Here is a 19,116-nt window from a genome sequence, read left to right on the forward strand (position 1 = left end):
GCATGTCATACCTATTAAATATGGTGTTTTATTGTTGGAGGTAGTGACTTACCCAAGGTATGTTTGAGGGCATGAGAGGCTATTTCTTTGTTGATGATGATGCCGCCTTTGGTCTGCCTACGACTTCCGTACAATTCTCTTTAGCAACGGGAGCTGATCACTTTCAACATGTCACAGACTTAATAAAGAACAAGAAATGATGTTTTGACAGGTGCTGATTATTCAAAGCAAACACTATTCATCTATACACGAGTATGGGCCAGCCTCCTCTTGACGGTATGCGACGCTGCGTCGTGGGCCCAAAAACGGGTTCCCAGGACATGCCAGATCATGTTATTGCCGTCATGTGGCCGCAAAAGAAACAATCTGTATATCGAACAAGGTATCTGAAAACCAAACTGAACAATTCGACAAAAAATAAGTGAAAAGTAAATAGGAGAAGAATCGAACAAGAGGCGAAGCAGAGCAATGCCATACCATGCGAAGCGGACCAAGACGGAACCGAGCGTTGAAAACTGCCTGTAAAGCGGCAAAAAGAAATACGCAAAAATATTATAAGGCGAAAACAATAAAGGTGCCATAGCATATAGAACAGGGGAAGTAGAAGGCGACACCAGCCATCTTGGACCTGCCAACTGTCCTGCCATCGCAGTCATTAGCCTGCGCTGTCACTACGCAAATGATCCAGTTCCCTCTGTCCGGGGCACAAGCCCAATGCGAAAACCGTTTCCCGATCCCCTTCCTTGACCCCAATTAATGCCGTTTGACCCTTTGTAACCATGCAACAAGGAGAGAGACGTAAAAAAGAAACAACAAGGCATCTGACGTGTCCAACAATAATAACAACAGACTTGCAATGATAAAACTGCAGTAGACTGGACATTGCGATTACCCGCCCTGTCTCGGGTATCGCCAAGGAGATAATGAAATGACAACCATAAGGAGACTGCGAAAACAAATTCATAGGAGACGGGACGAGTCCAACTCCCTCCCGAGCCCTTCGCGCCGGAGCCGACAAAGTCAGAGAGGAATGAATTAACCCACAACCAAAACCAAACATAATCAAGCAGAGAGGTATATGCCTAGGAGAAAAGGAAAGCCCGAACCGGCCCGAGGGCAAACAAAGGAAAAAGTCATTTCAGTCATGGCTAATTAGTTTTAGTACACGCTATCCTCATCAGCCCCCTGCGAGATCATCGAGGGAGTCGAGACATTTGAGGATGCTTCAGGATCATCGACGTAGCCGACAAGGGCCTGAGAATGCAATTTGAAGGCGTCGCCCATAAGTCGTGTCATGCTGTGTGCTGTGTTAGCAATGTAATTCTGAGAGATGTTTGCACCGTTGATACATACCCCCAGACAACAACTTCATCGAGTATCGAGCCCCAGAGTCGTGCGACAACTGCGCTCAGCTGAGACATGTAGTTCTCATCAATTTCCTTCACAAGAAGCTGTCGAACCTTGTTGTACATGGCCATCTCTTCCTGGGTCGCAGGCTCCTCGTCATGTTCCAGACGATACAACCACAGCGATAGAATGATCATGAGATCCATTCCGCAGAGCGCATGCTCCACGCTCCAGTTGGTAGGCGATACACGGGCAATCCATCTAACTCCTTGAGAGACAACAGTCTCTAGGCAGTTGTAGCATTCCTCAATAACCTTGATCATCTCACTCGAGCGCTTCACGCGATCCCGGGAATGCGTCATCGCAGCAGCAACCTCATAGGACTCATGGTAGCGAAGCGCTTCCTGGACCGCCTTGAGGTCAACTTCCAGGCGGGCACGAGCATTACGGTACATGGCTTTCGCGTTGAAGATCAAAGGATGACCTTTGTGGGGAGCACTGATCGGTACAGGAAAGGCCTCGGCCTCACACATATCGACGGACTTCTCCCATGTTTCTAGCGCCAGCCGCAACTTGTACTCTGTTACCACGTCTTGCAGTGCTTCAGGACTGCGCTTGTGATACCAGACCTCGAGAAACAAAGCGTTGATCATGACGCGGGTGCCGAATGTGCTGTATCGAAGCGTCTCGCCCTGAAAAAGGTTGTCGTGAGCCTCCATAAAGGTCACGGTAGTGGAAGCTGCCAGATGTTCTTGCCATGCGGCCTCGTCTGGTACCTGCAAGTTCCATAGTGTTTCGGTGGAAGGAAGCTGTAAATCTTCAAACTCGCTAAAACTGATGGCCGGTGTGTGGTTGTATGTAAGTGTCAAAAGACCAAAGAAGATGTAGACAGCGTAATATGTACGACGGCAGCCCTCGTCTTCTACCCACTCGGCACGAGTGGGCATTGCACCTGACCGAGCTTCTTGGCGAAGCTTCAGCTCGTACCTGTTACCAGCAACCATGTTGGCGAGCAGACTCTTGATTGAGCAGGTCCACTCCAGGCCCTTAGGGTCACCACTCCAGCTAGCAAAGATCATGTTGAGGAGGTTGCTCTGCATGGTCCACAGGGGACACTTTCGGGAGCTGAAATTCTCCTTACTTTGTAGGAACTGGTTAACCAGAACCTTGGAGCCAATGTGGAGCATGTATGCTTGTTCTTGGTCGAAAGCATAGAGAGCGCCAATGCTGAGAACTGCTAACAAAAGCTGGGGTGAGACCTTGGTGGGATGGAATGAAGCAGGATGCAAGAAAGGCAAATGGTGATGGAATAGACCGAAGTATGTTGAAAGGTACCGATTCAAGGAACCTAGGCCTGGCAGGCGGAAACCCTCGGGGATGGCATGCTCGCTGTCGGCACTGCGAATGTTGTCAAGGATAGCGTTGCGCTCATCATCCCCCATCACTTCAGGGGCCTTGTATCCAGGCTTGGATGACTCTGACGACCATGGAGATGGTGGCGCAGCGGCAGAATTGGGCAATGAGTTGATCATGGACTGTAGAGCCGGTACCAGGCCATTACAGTTCTGTCCGCTAATAGGGGGGAGCTGATTTGAATTAGCTTGCAGGGTCGTTCCGCTGGCGAAATAAGGTTGAGACTCGAATGACCCGGATGCACTGGACGTTATCGAATGGGCTTTGGGCTCGGCGACTGATTGAGACATGAAGCCATCCCACTGAACCTGAGGTAATGCGATGGCGCCGGAAGGGTAGGTCACAGTAGACTCCATAGCAGAAGCGTTGTGGGGTGAATAAGCCATCGATGGACTGTCCTCGTACGAATGGTCTTCGCGCATAGCGGCGGTGGCCTTGTGATGCAGATCGGCTACAAGCATGGCAGCAGTCTCAACGTCAAAGATGCCATCAGCACCAGATTCCATTTGCTCCAGGGTTGAAGTATCAATAGCGATAGATGATTTTGAAGGGGCACCGACAGCGCGAGTCTTGGGACCGGCCCGGCGTTTGCCATCGCTGTGAAGAGGTACGCCGCCGTCCTTGGCATGGACGGTACGGTCATGTCTCAGAAGAAGGTCACGGCGGACAAAAGTACTCCTACACTTCATGCACTTGAAAGGACGCTCCTTGGTATCTGCGAACGAATTAGTCTATGGCCAGGCGAAGAGGGGTCGCGGGGTGAAAAGTTGGCATGAGGGCTTGAGGTCTGACTGGTGGTACACGTACGTGATCGTTCATGGCGACTTCGGTGTTCGCTCCTGCTGAAGGCCCTGTTGCAGAACTGGCACTTGTATTTACGTTCGGGTGCCAGCGAGGCCTTTCGCGAAGACGCTGTCGAGGCCGCAGGGGGCGGGAGGACTGCTACGTTTGCACCGGGCATCTCCACGTAGTCAAGTCGCGATTCCTAGATTTGGGAGGCGACTAAGGACGACGGCAAGTTTGCGATCGGAAATCGGACAATTCGGCTGGGCCCGACAGCACGATGGTTGAATATCGTCTGATTCGTAGGATATTTGTGACTCTCGCTCTCGCTCTCGACTGCTAGCTCTTCGCTTGCGCGCGCTCCCGTGGGGTTTAAAGGGTGAAAGCGGTGATCTTGAACGTAATGATGGTCATTGGATATGATTGATCGATGGTCATGGAAAGGCTGAGTTTATTGATATTGGTTGAGGAATGAAGGCTTTGGATGGCCTCTTGAAAAATATGAACCGGTCGTGATGAGACGGGCGAAGTGTTGCGAGTTGGTTGCGGGTGAGTCGAGCTGGTGATGGAGGGGAATTGGAAGAAGAAGGGAATAAAAGCGAGGGGAGCAGACGTAGAAGACTTAGAGGGGCGGACGGGAGAGAGGGGGGGAGAAATCCGGAGGGGAGAGTGACCCGGGAGTTGGGGGGGCACTTATTTTCTGGGTGGGGAGGGAAGGAGGGGAACATCCATGGAAAACCAAGAAGAGGGAATGAGAACAGAAGAGACGACAGGAGGGAGAGATGGAAGGAGCGAGGGAGGGAGAGGGGTGGCTGAGAAGTTACTGGCTGAGGCTGGGCTGATTGAGCGAGTGAGTGATGAGAGCGACTGGGCTCTAAATGAGCACTCGTGCCAGCGAAGCACAGCATAGCATAGCACAGCACAGCACAGTACAGCACAAAAAGCATGGACAAACTAAGGCCGATAGCACAGCACAGAGAGGTGCATGGAGTGTCTGTCGACCTTCCTTGGCGGGCAATCGTGGGCGTGGACGTGCTAGGTACCTTGGTCTTAGCGACTGAAAGAACCAATGCAGCACTATGCAGCAGCAGCTTCCAGCGTTCGGCCAGTAATGCTAGGCTCGTTAGCCCCCATCGCACCCCTGTGAGTCCAGGCATCTGCCTCTGAGCACCTCGTACCGAACATGACCGGAGACCAGACCAGGTGAGCACAAACCTGACCTTACCGAACCAAGCTCCACTGATACAATAGCGGGGCCCAATTCGGTGGAGGGGCGACGAGGGGCAGTTCAGCCATTTGTTTTCGCCCCTAAACTACTTGTGGATGAACAAGAAGCAAGCAACTCAGCTTTGGACAAGGCGAGCGAGCACCGACAATGAAAATTCTGTCAGGAGAACCTAGCAGCCAACGCCATCCGTCAATTAAAAAGCAGCACAGACAAGGCAGAGAGACAGACAGGACTGGATTGTTGGACCAGGCACTATTTACACTACGGCCGGCACGCAAAGTTCCGATAATCGGCACGGAGCAATCAAAGCTAATCAAGGACGGAGTAAACCCATCAAGACTTGAGAGCACGAGATCGTCAAGGTACACTGTCACTTTGACAGAGATGCAAATATACTTGCATAAACTCGTCACTTGGTGCACTCTTTTCCCTGGGTTCCTGCAGAGGTGCAAGCCTTGGCTTCGCCAAACCTTCTCTCTTCTCGCCAACGATTCATTATATCAGCCTGAGTGGACACATCCACATGGAAACGATAGCGGACGTTTAATGGAGACACCCACAACGGGGAAGTATTTTTGCTTTCTCATGCATACCCTAACGCAGAGTCAGAGACACGATTCCGTTTACTGAACCGTCGGTCAAGAACGATATATCGTATACTTGACGGTAATAGAGTCGGTGACGGATACAAAAAGTCGGAGTCAATGTCGGTGTCGAGATACCTTGCTGAACAGACAGGGAACGGCTATCCACTCACTCCGTAATCCGTCCTGTCCGCCTCAAAGAATGGCGGTACAAGGTCACTGGCCCACTATCACATTATCCACGGGACAAGGGGAACCGGGGGGCTTGTCAAAGACACACAGGAGACAGGGGAATGAGGCCGGAGAATGGAAGCCAATAGGAGCAGGGATTCAACTGTCTAAGCAAGCAGCGCAATCGATGATATGGTACCGTAAGAAACGAAAAACGAGGCACGAGACACGCATTATCGTTGGCCACCCAGGATGACACAGCAACAGGCGAGTCTAAAGATGGGAAGGCCATTTCTCAGCCGCCTCGCATTGGCCAAGCAGCCAAAACAGTCAGATCTTGGAAACGTGATCGCAAAAATCATGAAATCATCCAGACCAGGCCGGAGGGATCAGGCGGGGAAGCTGAGGGAGCTCCATCACCACCAAAAACTCACCAGCAGCCTCTACAGGACCTGCCTCGGAGCCTGGAGGTCCGCCTCGTTCTAACTTCTGTGTACTTTACGGCCATTTCGTCCCAGCACTGTCTTCGACTTCAACCAACGCGATTCAGGCGTAGCGTCATAGCACCACGGCCTGTCAAAGAGAGGATCCGTTCCCAGCACAGCGGCGCAAAGCCTGGGATCACAGTCGTCGCGGGCACGCCTTGCATCCCGCGCCCCACTTGCTGTAAAGCTCCCCGGTCAAGCGCGTTAAATCCTAGCGGGAGACGGTCTACACGGGGAAGTTGATGAGACTTCCTGTCGGATTCGTGTCAATTACCCCTGTATCAGAACGCTTGGCCTAGCTTGATATGCACTGTACGCACCTGCGCGTCTGACAGCTACTTGCACATAGTGTCAAATATTACATCGACACGGCTCGCTGCTTAAACCACGACTCTGGAACACTCTAATCTCTATGGTTAGGAGTGTTTAATTTTATCGACCTTTTTATATCATCAGCTACATATTATCACTGGGCTACTTAACAAGCGACCTCTCATCAGTGGTGCACGGCTACCAAGGTTTTGATCTATCAAACAGTCCGTGGCATCCATGTTTTTCTCTCGAACATTGCTTCATCCGCCTATTGATTCCACCCATTAACAGCACCTGCAACACCTCAGTCATGGCCAGGTAGGCTACACCGTTTCTCTCGACTGTCCCAGCATTTGTCTGCGAGGGAGACTTGGTTTGACCACCATCGGCTGTGCCGTGATTAAGGTTGGAACTGATAAGGGGCTCGTTAATCTGAACAAGTTGGTATGGGCGCATGAAGGCCTATGATAACAAATACCAAATCAAATGCAGGGAGGCAAACAACATCACAGATATGCGAACGTTCCACAAAAGAGGCAAAACCCATATGTACAACATCATCATTCAATACCTTATTAGAGGTGAATAATGAATCTAGTCCGCGAGATCGACAGGAGAAACATGAGCGATCATTGGCAAGTTCGCAGGCGTCACACTTGACACTCATCTTCTACAATCAGCCATGAATGGCAAGGCAAGAGAAAATCCTTTTTATCTCCTTTCAGCAGCACAGAACATTAAATGATTCATTCTCGTATCTACTACGCCAGGGACAAGCCATAATGCAAAACTTGTTACGAGAGGAATGAACATGACGGACAGCTTTGGGGAGTCGCGAGCTAGAAGGGTTCATCTCGCTGTGGAAAGAATGGAAACTTGTGCAATGCGCTACTGAGCCCCTCTCAGCTCTCCGGCCTCCTCGGATCTGCAACCTATTTGTCCTGTAATGCTGTTATACCCCGCAACGGTCGGACGGCACTGGCGCCCGAACGGATCCAGCAGTTAATAATCCACCAGATGTTGGAAAGGATGGAGGGGAAGTTCATCGCCTGGTGAGGGGTTGTCGTCCGTTTGCAATAACTACCTAGATGGTTGCAATAAGACGTTGACGATCTGGCATACTGCGCTCAGTCTCTAGCCACCCATTCTAGTCTGTATCAACTCAACTCAGGCGGCACGGATCGGGACGATACATCATTTGCTTTCAACGGCATTCACATCTTACTTGACTGGCTGTGAAACGCCTGGAACCTTAAAAGATGATGCATAATTTCCTCTGACCCTTGCGTTTCCAGAGCAAAAGCTACGAGATCCACGCCAATAGCGGGCGGGTCCGCGGCAGTCTCCCGGTGTAGGGAGCCATGAATTTGGTCAGGCTCCACGTGGTGTCAAGGCGATGGATGGTGGAGTGCATTTTTGCTCCTACCTGTGTACTTTTTCCCTGGCTCCGTTCGTGTGAATTCACCCTTTGTGGGATTTCTCTGTTGGTGGCCTGCTAGAGACCCTCCCATCAAACTCAAAGACTAACGGAATGCAACCCCAATATCACACACAGATAACGCAAAACCAGCCACAGCTGCGCAATAGCTTTGAGGCTGTCAAGAGGATGCACATGATTTTCCAAGCCAGCACCTCCCTCCGCAGATAGCGTTGCGGTGGGATGGAGGGGAAATGATGGACGTGCACATCGTCGCCGTAGTCATGGAGACGGACTCGCATGGCACCGTCACCATGGGCTAATATTTGAGCCAGACCTCCTGGCTGCGAGTAGGGGACGGAAAATGACCAGTCAGAGAGGCTGCTAAGTTCGTCTTGAAGTATTTCAAACTCGTCTGAGTAATTTTGTCACTTATTAGAATCCAGGTCTTACGTTTTCTTAACGTCCCCTAGCCGAAGAACAGGACGACGAAAGTAAGATTGGAGGGCAGGGGACCCAACCAGGTAGACTTGTCTTATCGGTCACTTAGCAGAGAGCGCGTTGTGCGATAGTAACAACCCGTTAAGGTCATGTTAGTACGGATTCGGTGATGTTATCCGGCCTCCACGAACCGATCTGACCTGATCATTGCTGACTCACTTGTGCGCACGAGTAAAACAAACAGGAGAGCATCGTTTCTTCGTGTCGATATGCAAGAGGTTGATTGCCGCAAAGCAAACAGAGCCGTCACCTGCAGTCGCTGGCTGGACAATGCCTCTTGTTTGCACACTTATCACTTGCATGCTGCATGATATCCGATACTGTCAATTCATTCGTTGGACATTTTAAGTCAAAGGGAACAGGAGAACGAGCGACCAGCCACTCGCGAGGCCCCTCCCCCTCCTGAATCGTGCGTACCCTGTATCAACCGGTGTTGAGTACCTATGAGAGGTCTGTTAATGGCTCTATTATTGTACAAGTCGTGTGTCAAAGAACGACCTGTTACACCTTCCGGTCGGAACGACGAAACGTCAAGAGGTACTGAATTGAAGTTCTCGGCGATCTAACACACATGACAGAGAGTCTAAGAGATGAGGCAACAAGAACACCTGTATCTTGATTCTCTGGCAATTTGTCCACTCGAGGACAGGTATCAGCTGGGGGTTTGAACACAGCCAGTCACCTTGCCCACCTAGAGATAGGCTTCTTTAATGGTTGTTGTTTGCCAGCACCATCTCCTCTCACTAACTAGGTCGATACGTATTATTGAGGTGAACTACTATTACGCTTCATCTCGGCGACTTCTGGCCGCTGCAACCCAGCCGTAACAACAGCCTGAGATGTTGTATGGATGTAGCAAGTAGACCTAGAAGCCGGCTATGTTGTGTCGGCCCCGTTTCTACTTTTGAATGTCACTGAATTGGAAACCTAATGAGTTGCCAAAAAGGGCTGATGGACGGGACCTGATGGGTTTCATTGAGACGTGGTTTTTCCAGTGGAGAAATTCCATCCATTGGTGGAGGGCATGGAAATTCTCAGGTTGCTCTTGTTAGTGTATAGGTAGTGCCCATCTTGTAAGTTACAGTAGCCAGGTACAGCACAGCACAGTAGATAGGTGCAACTCAACTGCAAGGACGGAGAAATCTACTGTACTCTCCTTCATCGCTCCCACATCAACATTTACATTCTTCAATTCCATTCGATCGAGTCGCCAAAAACTCCAAAGCACCCACTCCTTTCTGGTGTACGGGCCTGGCGACCACGAACTTGTCTATTGCGGCTGTCCGAGAGGTTATTGATACTGGGCCCCCCTATATCCCGTCCCTTATTCATTGCCAAATCCAATAGCCAGGCCGCCATCTTTGACTGTCACTTTTCTGACCTGACCTGACCCGACCCGATAGTCATTTTTCTATACCGTCTTTTCACCAACGGAAGCGTACAGTATTTTCGACCAACCTACTCTGTCCATCCTAGTATCGTTTCAGCCAAACCGCCTGTCGCTGCAGGTTGCCTTCTTCCCTTCTTCCCTTCTGGGCTTTCTCCTGCTCCTGTCAGCCCCTCGCCGTCCACTCGCATCCGAGCCTGGTCCCAGCGCGATCACCCCTCTAAGCAGCAACCCCCCCTGGATCCTTAGCCCTCTTGTCCTTTCTCTCTGCTTTCTGGAGCAAGCAAGGCCTGCAACCTCCCACGACTCCTGCGGCTCCTTGTAATTCTCGTGGCATGCTGCTGCTGCGTCGCCTCGTCTGCGTCAGCGTCACGAACCGCAATCCCCAGAAACAGCATCCTTTTGATGAGCAATAGGCTTGCCGCTTTCTATCATGCCCTGAGGTGAGCTTTGCAGCCGCAATATGCTCAAGATACAGACCGCCGCCGTGCCGCCAAGTATCCACTCTTCGCGCACTATCCACGACCCCTCCGGCGACTCACCGTCCGCTTCCGTGCGCATCACGTCTGCTGCCTCCGTTCAAGCTTCCGACCAACAATCCTCGACAACTCGGGCTGATCCCGCCTGGGGCCTCATGAACGGCATCGTCGGTACCGCCCCAATGGGGGCCATGTATGTCCGCGCCCTCTACGACTACGAGGCCGACGATCGCACTAGTCTCAGTTTCCACGAAGGAGATGTAATTCAAGTCATCACCCAGCTCGAGAGCGGCTGGTGGGATGGCGTTATAAATGGTGTTCGAGGCTGGTTCCCTAGCAACTACTGTCAGCTTATCACGAGTCCCGACGATATACCTGACGGCGCCCACAATGGAACCTTTGACGCTGTCGAGGATGATGCCGAAGATCCTGAGATGTACGACGACCAATATGACCAAGACGACGACTCCGAACAAGACGGCCCTATCGCGTTGCCCCTCGAGGGGACCGACGGAGGAGATAGTTCGAGGGCCGATTTTTGGATTCCACAAGCTACCCCCGACGGGCGCTTGTTCTATTACAATATGATGACAGGAGACCGCAGCATGGAACTGCCCCTGGAGTCTCCCGTATCTTCAAACGAGACTGGTCCACGAGATCGAATGAATGTCAATATCCCCGACAAGACCAGGCCACCTCCTGAGATGATGGCCCGTGGTTTGACTCAAGATGAGGACGACGAGTATCTGACGTCCGCATCCGAGGCCGAGGGCGACTCATCTAGACTGGCCTCACGTCGTTCCAAGGTACACAGCGAGCTCGTAAACTTGGTGTTCTAATGGCCCGGTTGCTAACACTCACTAGCATACTAACCGTGCCTCTTTCGGTGCCTTATCCCCATCAACTTCCATGGACTCCATCAATGGCGCATCACCTGTTGGCCGTCTGCGAAATGGCGCCTCGTCCAATGGCCACCTTGCTGCAGGACAGGTCCCTAATATAGCATCCGCGACCTCTTTTACTAGCACCACCTATAACTTACCGACCACCGCTACAGTTCCTCGGTCGTTTTTCGACGACGGCTCTACGCCTTCACTTAGCTGGACTCTTCTTGTCTCTAACATGCGACGTGCTATTGATCGGTATCGGGAAGCCATCATGAACAATAACCGCTCAGAATACGTAGCAAAAGCCGAAGACATATCTGACCATCTACGACTGCTACTTGCCGCTGGGTCAGGGACTACCGATAACCACTCTGGTCAGCCATCTATTATTTCAACGAACAAGGCTCTCTATCCTCACTTCCGAGACATGATGTCCAAATTCTCCAAGCTCGTAATCTCTTCTCATATAGCAGCTGCAGACTGGCCCAATGCCGAATCTATCCAGAAATGCCTCCAGGAAGCTGACGGAGTTCTCATGGGCGTATACAGCTATGTGGAAGTGGCTCGACAACAACGAGGCGAGGAGATTCCTCGACTCTTCCCAGGCTTTGTGATTGGTAGTAATACAGGTGGAAGTTGGCAAAACAACGGCTTGGGCCCTCGAGATGAAATCACAGCCAACTTCCTCGAAGATGAAGAGGGCGTTGTAGAGCCAACTGCAATTCTCGACAACAAGATGCTTGAGCGACTGGACGAACAGAAGCGTATTTTGGTATCCAGCATCCGAGAGCTCGACAAGAGCCTGGTCGTCCTAGAGAAAATCGTTACACCCTACAGGCATGAAGTTATCGGAAACAATGTTTGTTTTGCCGGTGGTAGGGTACTCGACACATTCAGACAATGGATTGCCATGATCGAATCGATCGATTTGTCTTCCCTTGGCAACAGCTTCCAGACGCCTCAGTTAGCTGACCTCGGAACACACAAGCAGAGCCTTTACGACAATATCTCTGATCTTATTCTTGGATGTCAAGCTGTCGCCGGACCCTTGGCTGATGAATGGTCCGAAGTCCGTGGTGAAGCACTGGAAAACCGTCTGGAATATGTCAGACAATGTGCCAGAGCCCTGGAAACTAACTCTTCACATATCGGATTCTCACTTCAACTATTGTCTGAACAGGTTCAAATCAACATGCAACAACATCAGGCTGAAGTACGACCTCGGGAGAATTCTTTTGTTCGAAGCACCCTGCAACGAGGCGAGACAATGCCTTATGACCGACCACACCAGCGAACAGAATCAAGGACTGCTCCTGTACGACCGCCACTTATCACATCACAATCTTTCACCGAAGGCGAGCCTGCTCCTGGCAATATGCGCAGAGGCGATTATTCCAAGGTCAAGAAGATATTTGGCGAAGATCCTTCGCCTCAAGTTCCAGTGACCGAAGATACACCAGAATTCTTACTCCTAGATTATGAACATGAAGTCTCCTGGGACAGCAAGACCTCACCACCTACTGTTAAGGGAGGATCTCTCCTTGCCCTTGTTGAACAATTAACTCGTCACGACAAGCTCGATTCGAACTTCAACAATACCTTCCTTCTCACTTACCGATCATTCACAACAGCTCGGGAACTTTTCGAGATGCTTATCAAACGATTCAACATCCAACCGCCAGAAGGTCTGTCACAGGCGGATTTCGAGATTTGGAGGGACCGAAAGCAAAAGCTTATTCGCTTCCGTGTTGTTAACATTCTAAAGAATTGGTTCGATAATTTCTGGATGGAGGATTACAACGACGAGTCAAAACAACTTGTTCGTGATGTCTACAGTTTCGCTAAAGACACAGTCAAATCTACAGAAACTCCTGGTTCAGCACCCTTAATGGCGGTCCTTGATCAGAGGCTCAGTGGAAAGGAGGCTGGCGCTCGCAGGATGATTCAAACAGTGAACCAGAACACGCCAACGCCGATCATGCCCAAGAACATGAAGAAGCTCAAGTTCTTGGATATTGACGTCGTTGAGTTTGCCCGCCAGCTCACCATTGTCGAATCCCGCTTGTACGGCAAGGTTAAGGCGACAGAATGTCTGAACAAGACGTGGCAGAAGAAGGTCCCTGAGGGCGAGCCTGATTTGGCCCCCAACGTTAAAGCGCTTATCCTCCACTCTAACCAGATGACCAACTGGGTCGCTGAGATGATTCTGGCGCAAATGGAAGTCAAGAAGCGAGTGGTTGTTATCAAGCACTTCGTTTCTGTTGCTGACGTGAGTAACTAAGGATATGATGTCGGGTCATTGGAACCCCTGCTAACTGACCGATAGCGTTGCCGCTCCCTGAACAACTTCTCAACACTAACATCGATTATTTCCGCATTGGGCACTGCACCCATCGCTCGTCTTAAGCGAACATGGGACCAGGTACCCCAACGTACACACGCTACATTAGAATCGATGCGGCGGGTGATGGCAAGCACCAAGAACTTCGGAGAGTACCGAGAGGCTCTTCATGCAGCCAACCCCCCTTGTATCCCTTTCTTCGGTACGGACCCCCTTTCCCGAAAAGCAGGTGACAGATCACAGTACTGACAAACAGCAAAGGTGTCTATTTAACTGATCTGACATTCATTGAGGATGGCATTCCGTCCATCATCAAGAAGACTAACCTCATTAACTTTGCTAAACGTGCCAAAACTGCTGAGGTCATTCGCGATATTCAGCAGTATCAGAACGTGGGGTACTCACTGCAACCAGTGCCTGAGCTGCAAGATTACATCTTGAACAACATGCAGGCCGCTGGGGATGTTCACGAGATGTATGACAAGAGTTTGCAAGTTGAGCCTCGTGAGCGAGAGGATGAGAAGATTGTGAGGTATGTTGCATTGCGGAATACGCCCGCATCGTATGGAGCGGTGCCATCTTTCTTCTAAGTTCCCCTGGTTTAGTTTTGCACAATGGTGGAGGTCACTTCGCATTAGTGGCTTGCCGTCTTCAGTTAAGATGAAGAGACATATGCTTACTTGATGTTTCTTAATTACAGGGTCTTGGCCGAGTCTGGGTTCCTATAAACGGCGAACCCTTGCAACTGTTTGAATGATCGATGCAGCCTGCATTCTTTCAAGCAACAAGGCATGCACAACATAATCGAGGAGGGACCAGGAGGGGTGGTACTACGACCCCGCCACCGATCCTCAGAGCTCACGATAGTCCTGAGTGACCATTACTTGGGGCGGATATCACGCGATGAACGCCGCCCACGATTGATAGTGGCAGGAAGCGGCACAAAACAGCCAGCACCGCATGGTCGGGAGGCGGCCCGGAAAAGTTGGTGTGGTGGGAAATGGTTGGTGACAGGGGGTTCCAAAGTGCGGAGATGCTCGGCAGGGCATTCATAATGCTGGGAGAGGCATTTTGACAAAGGCTCCGAGCACGGCCGAGAAGCAACCTTTACGTGAAGGAATGGGTTATTTGATGATGAATTTACTCGGCGCACCAGCATCCATATGGAGAAAGCCTGCATGGGAGAGGAATTAGGAGACTTGGTGGACACTGACGATGGCATTTGCAAGTGTACGCTGGCCGCACGAGGATTGAATATACCTGAAAGTCCCCAGAGGTACGGCGCATGATATGATGGGAAGCATCTAGTGGAGCGAATGGTCAATTTTAAAAAACAACATGATTGTGTATCGGTATAGTTCATACAAGGGACTGTCACGGCAGTTTGGTTATTCATATCACGGGCGAGTTGGCAATGACTCTCGAATCGATGTATCTTTAGTGAGAATCACGTTGATGTATCTGATAATTTCCCCGGAATTTAGGTTCAATTACCCATAGGCAAGGAACGCTGATCAGAAACAAACGAATATGCAATATCCGTCGGTATCTCACACCCCGTCTCGTGTATCTTTACCCCAGCTTGCCCGACATCCCGCTACTCCGGGCCGCATCCAGGCCACCACCTGACAAGGGGCCTGGTCTGATAATAACGTGTTGCTGACAGCACCGAAACGAGGTCTCGCATAGGATCCAATCATGTATCACGACAAGGCGGTACCGAATTCATCAAGACAGTCCGTGTCTCGGCTAGCATTGAGTGAATGACCATAATAATGGTGCCAACTACTTAGATAGAGTAACTAGTTAAAAACACGACCAAAACAGTAACTGGGCATAAGTTGAAAAATAAAGCGCCGAAACGGCCGTGTGGGATATCATTTTCCATCATTAACTTTGCATATTTCTTTCAAACATCAGGACATTTATTCCCCTTTAGTGCTTGTGGAGCTTGGCCTTGATGCGCTCGCCGATACTTGGCTTGTCCTTCTTCTCATCAGAACCGTGGTGCTTGCTGCTGGAGTGCGATTCGGTCTTGGAGTGATCTGAGCTTCCGCTCTCGCCAAGATGAATACCCTTTTGCTCCATCAGGCCTGACAGTTGTTAGTATAACGAAACATTAGGCATTTCGATTGTGGACTTACGGTCAGCTTCACGTCCAGCACCAGGCTTGGAAGCATCAAAGTCACCACCATCGGCAGCAAAACCGCTAGCAGTGACATACTCGTCCTCCTTGGGGTCATGAGGTTGATTCTCAGACTTGGATGACCCCGTGGCTCCCTCGGAGCCAACCTCAGTAGGCTTGTGAGAAGTTCCCTCAACAGGAGCATTGCCTGCATCACCGCCATGCTCCTTGGCAAGCTTCTCGATAGGCTGAGGTCCAGGACCCTCGCCGAGCTTGACGTCGGTGCCCTCAGAGGTGTCGTCAACGTCGTGGAGGTCCTTGTTGCCCTTGTCCGCCTGCGCCGGGTCGCGGGTGTCATTCTGGCCGGCAGAGGTATCCTTTGAGTGAGGGTTGGGTGCGGGAACTGAAGGTGTGGCTGAAGCAGCGTTTGTCGTCTCGGTGGGCTTGGAGACGGGGGCTTCATGTCCAAGGCCTGTTGCGCGTTCCTCACCGTGGCTGCCAAAGTTTTGTGCCACCTTTTCTTGCTGGGGGGTTTCTAGACCACGCCATGTCAGTGATATCATTCAAATGTAGTTGTTTGTGTGGTGCAGGCGTTGAGGTCGTACCTAGGTTGCCGGCATCGTAGGGCTCGCCCTGCTTGGTGTCACCTTGGACTCCGGAGACGGGCTCCTTGTTGGCAGTTTGGCTGTCTCCCCAAACAGCCTTGGAGGCGGCGGCAGTGAGGTTGCTGATGGTCTCCATTGTGATTTAGTTGTGATTGTTGTGTAAGTTTGGTATCTTGGTTGTCGTGCAGTTGAATCGTGAATGGCTGGGTATCTTGGGTGCGAGATGGGGTATACTAAAGAGCTGAAATGATAAAGAAAGGGCGGGAGCGTCACGGGGAAGTTCAAGTTTAAATAAAAGGTCCTTCAGCTTTAGAAAGGTAAGAATCAAAGAGGGGGAGGTGGTATGGTAGGTCTGACGTCGTTGTTTGTTTAACCCAACCAAGCGAGGGACACAAATAGTACAACACCTCAGTCAGTAGTATACATCATGACTGCTATGAATAGAAGCCATTTAGAAAGTACCCTTGGAAGGATTCATGTTATTTGCCGGGTCTAACCAGTCAAAGTTGTGCAACATTGTACCTGTTTGCTGTAGAGCATGACCAAAAGTACCCATTCGTGTCAAGGCAGAAGAGTCCATCATCCGTATGTGGCGGCTCAAGTTATGACGCCGCGGTCGATCGATGGAGCTGACAGGGCCTAGATTACTGCAGCATGCTCTGAGCCGTATCCCCGGCCTCTCGTTTCAGCATCCAGTGTTCCCATAATATTCCAGGCTTGGATAGGTTGGATGGATGATGTAAAAGGTTGGTCTTTGAAGAGGTCATGACGTTGCGCTGCCCTCCACAGGCGGACGTACAAGGGGACAAGGGTGAGTGTGGCTGAAGAGGAAGAAACCTGCAGCAGAAGATAGCTAACCAAAGAAAAAACAGAGATTAAGCATCTGTGGCTTAACTTATGCTGAAGCCAAGGAATTTGTGTCAGTGTTTTTGGTGTTGGACCGGACAACCTATCTGGGGAAGGCCGAGGTAGAGTTGGATGTGTCAACTACGTCATTCTCTACCCTGGTCTTGTCTTGTCGGAGGGGTCACCTAAGAGCTTAGGAGCTCAAGAAGCTGAAAGATAAACGGATGTGCAGCGCAGCCACAACTGAAAAAGCATATTTCAACGGTTAAAGAAGAAGCCTATATGATTCTATAATTATAAAGCTTTGATGGCACTTGCTTAGGTTCCGACTTGGCATTCAATGTTCCTGAGCAATCTACCGAAGTCGCAGTCAAGAAAGACAGTGGAGGGCAATAAAAGCAAGGCCTTTGGCGGTCAACATTGGATGCTTCTAGATTGGATTCTTGGCACGACCTGCAGTCCTGAGTCGCCAAATTGGCCCCAAGTCTAGCTGCGCGCGTCATCGAGTTTAGTATTATGTAGGTGCTGTAACTAATAAATCCGCCCGCTCCGTTCGTGTCATTAGCATTGGATCATTACGAACCAGGCAGCTCGTTCAGATACGACGGGCGTAAAGGCCAACCAGCCTTACTGCCCAGAGACAAATCTGCAGCCCTGTAGCATCGGTTCGGCCGAGAGCCGGCTTTTGTCCGGGTATTGATGAATTGTCGATTTAACATGTAAGTCGATGGACTACCTATAAAAGCCTCTGTTCCGTTTATTTCGATGCAATGCCCTTAGTTGGTCCTCTTTCGAGTTTTCGTGAACACACCGCTCTCCAAGAGCTGAAACCTTTATGCCAAGCCAGAGAGTGCACGTACGTACTCTCACAACGAGCCATGTCGATAAAGTCCAAGAGCTAATGTCAGTTCAAGGTCTGTGTCTGTGTCTGTGTCTGTGAGGCCAAACTTTGTCGTCGGTTTTGAAATGATGAATTAATGCGCGTATTGTATTGCACGAGTCGTCTCCCTACCTCCGTAACTCCCGTACTGGGATGGCTGCTGAAAGAGCCACGCGCCAAGTGGTCTCTGCCGTGCCATGTTTTGATATCGTAAGCAACAGAAAACATCTGCCGTTCCATTTTCATCTGGTCTCCTGGTGAGTATCTTGCAGCCTTACCCACTCCCATGGTAACGGCAATATGGACCATTCCGCAATCAACATTCCCCTGCCTCCTTAATATTGGCGACCAGAGCTTAAAAGCTTCGCCTGGCTGGGTTATCCTTCCTGTTTCTCATACAGCTCAGCTCGTGCGGGTAAGGTTTTCCATACTGGAACCCCTAACTTATCAGAAACCATTGAGAAAAACGTCCATCTAAGACTAACGTTAGTTCCAACTTACCCTCCAATGATCCCGTATGGCTGCCTCTGTGTCCCCCTTTTATGACACCTCCACCTTTCTCATCACCTTGCAAACCTTCATCCTTTCAAATTTCCCCTCCCGAGTTGTGAGTTGTGATCAATAGCAAGGTGGTCCCTGTTGGCCTAGACCATCCAAAGTGGCACTTCGCACCACATCACGCAGTCCTGGCAGTCCACTTTGAGCGATAGTCTAGAGGCCCTCATTCCCTCATCGAGACCTTCAAGGACCTTCCCAGTATCCAGGATGTCGGTATTATCCTGGGCTTGGGCTTTTGTGATGACCTTGGGCAGAAGCTGACCTCCTGATCTCTGTGCGGATTTCGGTCAGCTACGTTGCCATCGATTGGGTTGGAGTTCAACAATGCTGGCTGACGATCGCCGAGATGAGGTATGATCGATGGGTAATTCCCTCGATACAACCGTCAGAGGTAGCATTTATTCGGGTCCACACATTAATTAAAATGCTGACAGCTTGAAATCTCAATATCATAGATTGTGTGATACGGTACGATACGATACGATACGATGCGGCGAGTGCCCACGGCTTTAGGTCGGTTCGGCAAGCATTTTGCACTGCCGCTGTACCTAGCAGTTAGTAGTGCCTATTAGTTATAGGTACCTAGTTCTAGGCAGTCTAATTAGGACGCCGGGTCCACTACTTGGGCTGTCCCGTCTAAGCACCTACCTCCCATCATCTATGCATGGCTTCCGTTTCCGTCCTCTACTTTACCATACTTAGACTCTCATCCTTGCTTGATCTTTAATCTTTCAACGACTTTTCTGACAGTATTTCCCATAAAGTCC

The 19,116-nt window shown here is 50.5% G+C and overlaps 4 protein-coding genes across 4 annotated transcripts; 1 reads left to right on the forward strand and 3 right to left on the reverse strand.

The window, feature by feature from the left end:
* Positions 1 to 190: 190 nt before the first annotated feature.
* FOBCDRAFT_48766 (uncharacterized protein) lies at positions 191 to 974 on the reverse strand. Its single transcript, XM_059612217.1, has one exon. The coding sequence runs from the start codon at positions 654 to 656 to the stop codon at positions 243 to 245; it is 414 nt and encodes a 137-aa protein (XP_059467762.1). The 5' UTR covers positions 657 to 974; the 3' UTR covers positions 191 to 242.
* On the reverse strand, positions 908 to 3,818 carry FOBCDRAFT_48762 (uncharacterized protein). The gene is made up of 3 exons (XM_031188261.3): positions 3,568 to 3,818; positions 1,354 to 3,475; positions 908 to 1,297 (listed from the first exon to the last, which is right to left on the reverse strand). Exons 1-3 carry the CDS (start codon positions 3,719 to 3,721, stop codon positions 1,159 to 1,161), a joined length of 2,415 nt encoding a protein of 804 aa, XP_031035526.2. The 5' UTR covers positions 3,722 to 3,818; the 3' UTR covers positions 908 to 1,158.
* Positions 3,819 to 10,091: 6,273 nt separating this feature from the next.
* Positions 10,092 to 13,925, forward strand: FOBCDRAFT_141922 (ras guanine nucleotide exchange factor domain-containing protein; the record flags this gene model as incomplete). The annotated part of the gene is made up of 4 exons (XM_031188254.3): positions 10,092 to 10,913; positions 10,972 to 13,263; positions 13,321 to 13,537; positions 13,597 to 13,925. The coding sequence occupies 4 exons, from the start codon at positions 10,092 to 10,094 to the stop codon at positions 13,923 to 13,925; spliced, it is 3,660 nt and encodes a 1,219-aa protein (XP_031035519.3).
* A 1,345-nt stretch (positions 13,926 to 15,270) lies between these two features.
* FOBCDRAFT_297284 (uncharacterized protein) lies at positions 15,271 to 16,293 on the reverse strand (the record flags this gene model as incomplete). Its single annotated transcript, XM_031188250.3, has 3 exons — positions 16,066 to 16,293; positions 15,480 to 15,995; positions 15,271 to 15,428 (listed from the first exon to the last, which is right to left on the reverse strand). The coding sequence occupies exons 1-3, from the start codon at positions 16,199 to 16,201 to the stop codon at positions 15,271 to 15,273; spliced, it is 810 nt and encodes a 269-aa protein (XP_031035515.2). The 5' UTR covers positions 16,202 to 16,293.
* Between the last annotated feature and the right edge of the window lie 2,823 nt (positions 16,294 to 19,116).

This window comes from Fusarium oxysporum, chromosome VIII (assembly GCF_013085055.1).
Source record: "Fusarium oxysporum Fo47 chromosome VIII, complete sequence".
Lineage (NCBI taxonomy): Eukaryota > Fungi > Ascomycota > Sordariomycetes > Hypocreales > Nectriaceae > Fusarium > Fusarium oxysporum.

Excerpts from the sequence above, each read along its gene's own strand:
- FOBCDRAFT_48766 (XM_059612217.1), bottom strand. The coding sequence starts at position 656 with ATGACTGCGATGGCAGGACAGTTGGCAGGTCCAAGATGGCTGGTGTCG.
- FOBCDRAFT_48762 (XM_031188261.3), bottom strand. The coding sequence starts at position 3,721 with ATGCCCGGTGCAAACGTAGCAGTCCTCCCGCCCCCTGCGGCCTCGACA. Across the intron at positions 3,476-3,567 it reads AAGTCGCCATGAACGATCAC|ATACCAAGGAGCGTCCTTTC; the intron begins GTACGTGTACCA and ends ATTCGTTCGCAG. Across the intron at positions 1,298-1,353 it reads GATGAAGTTGTTGTCTGGGG|CATGACACGACTTATGGGCG; the intron begins GTATGTATCAAC and ends CACAGCACACAG.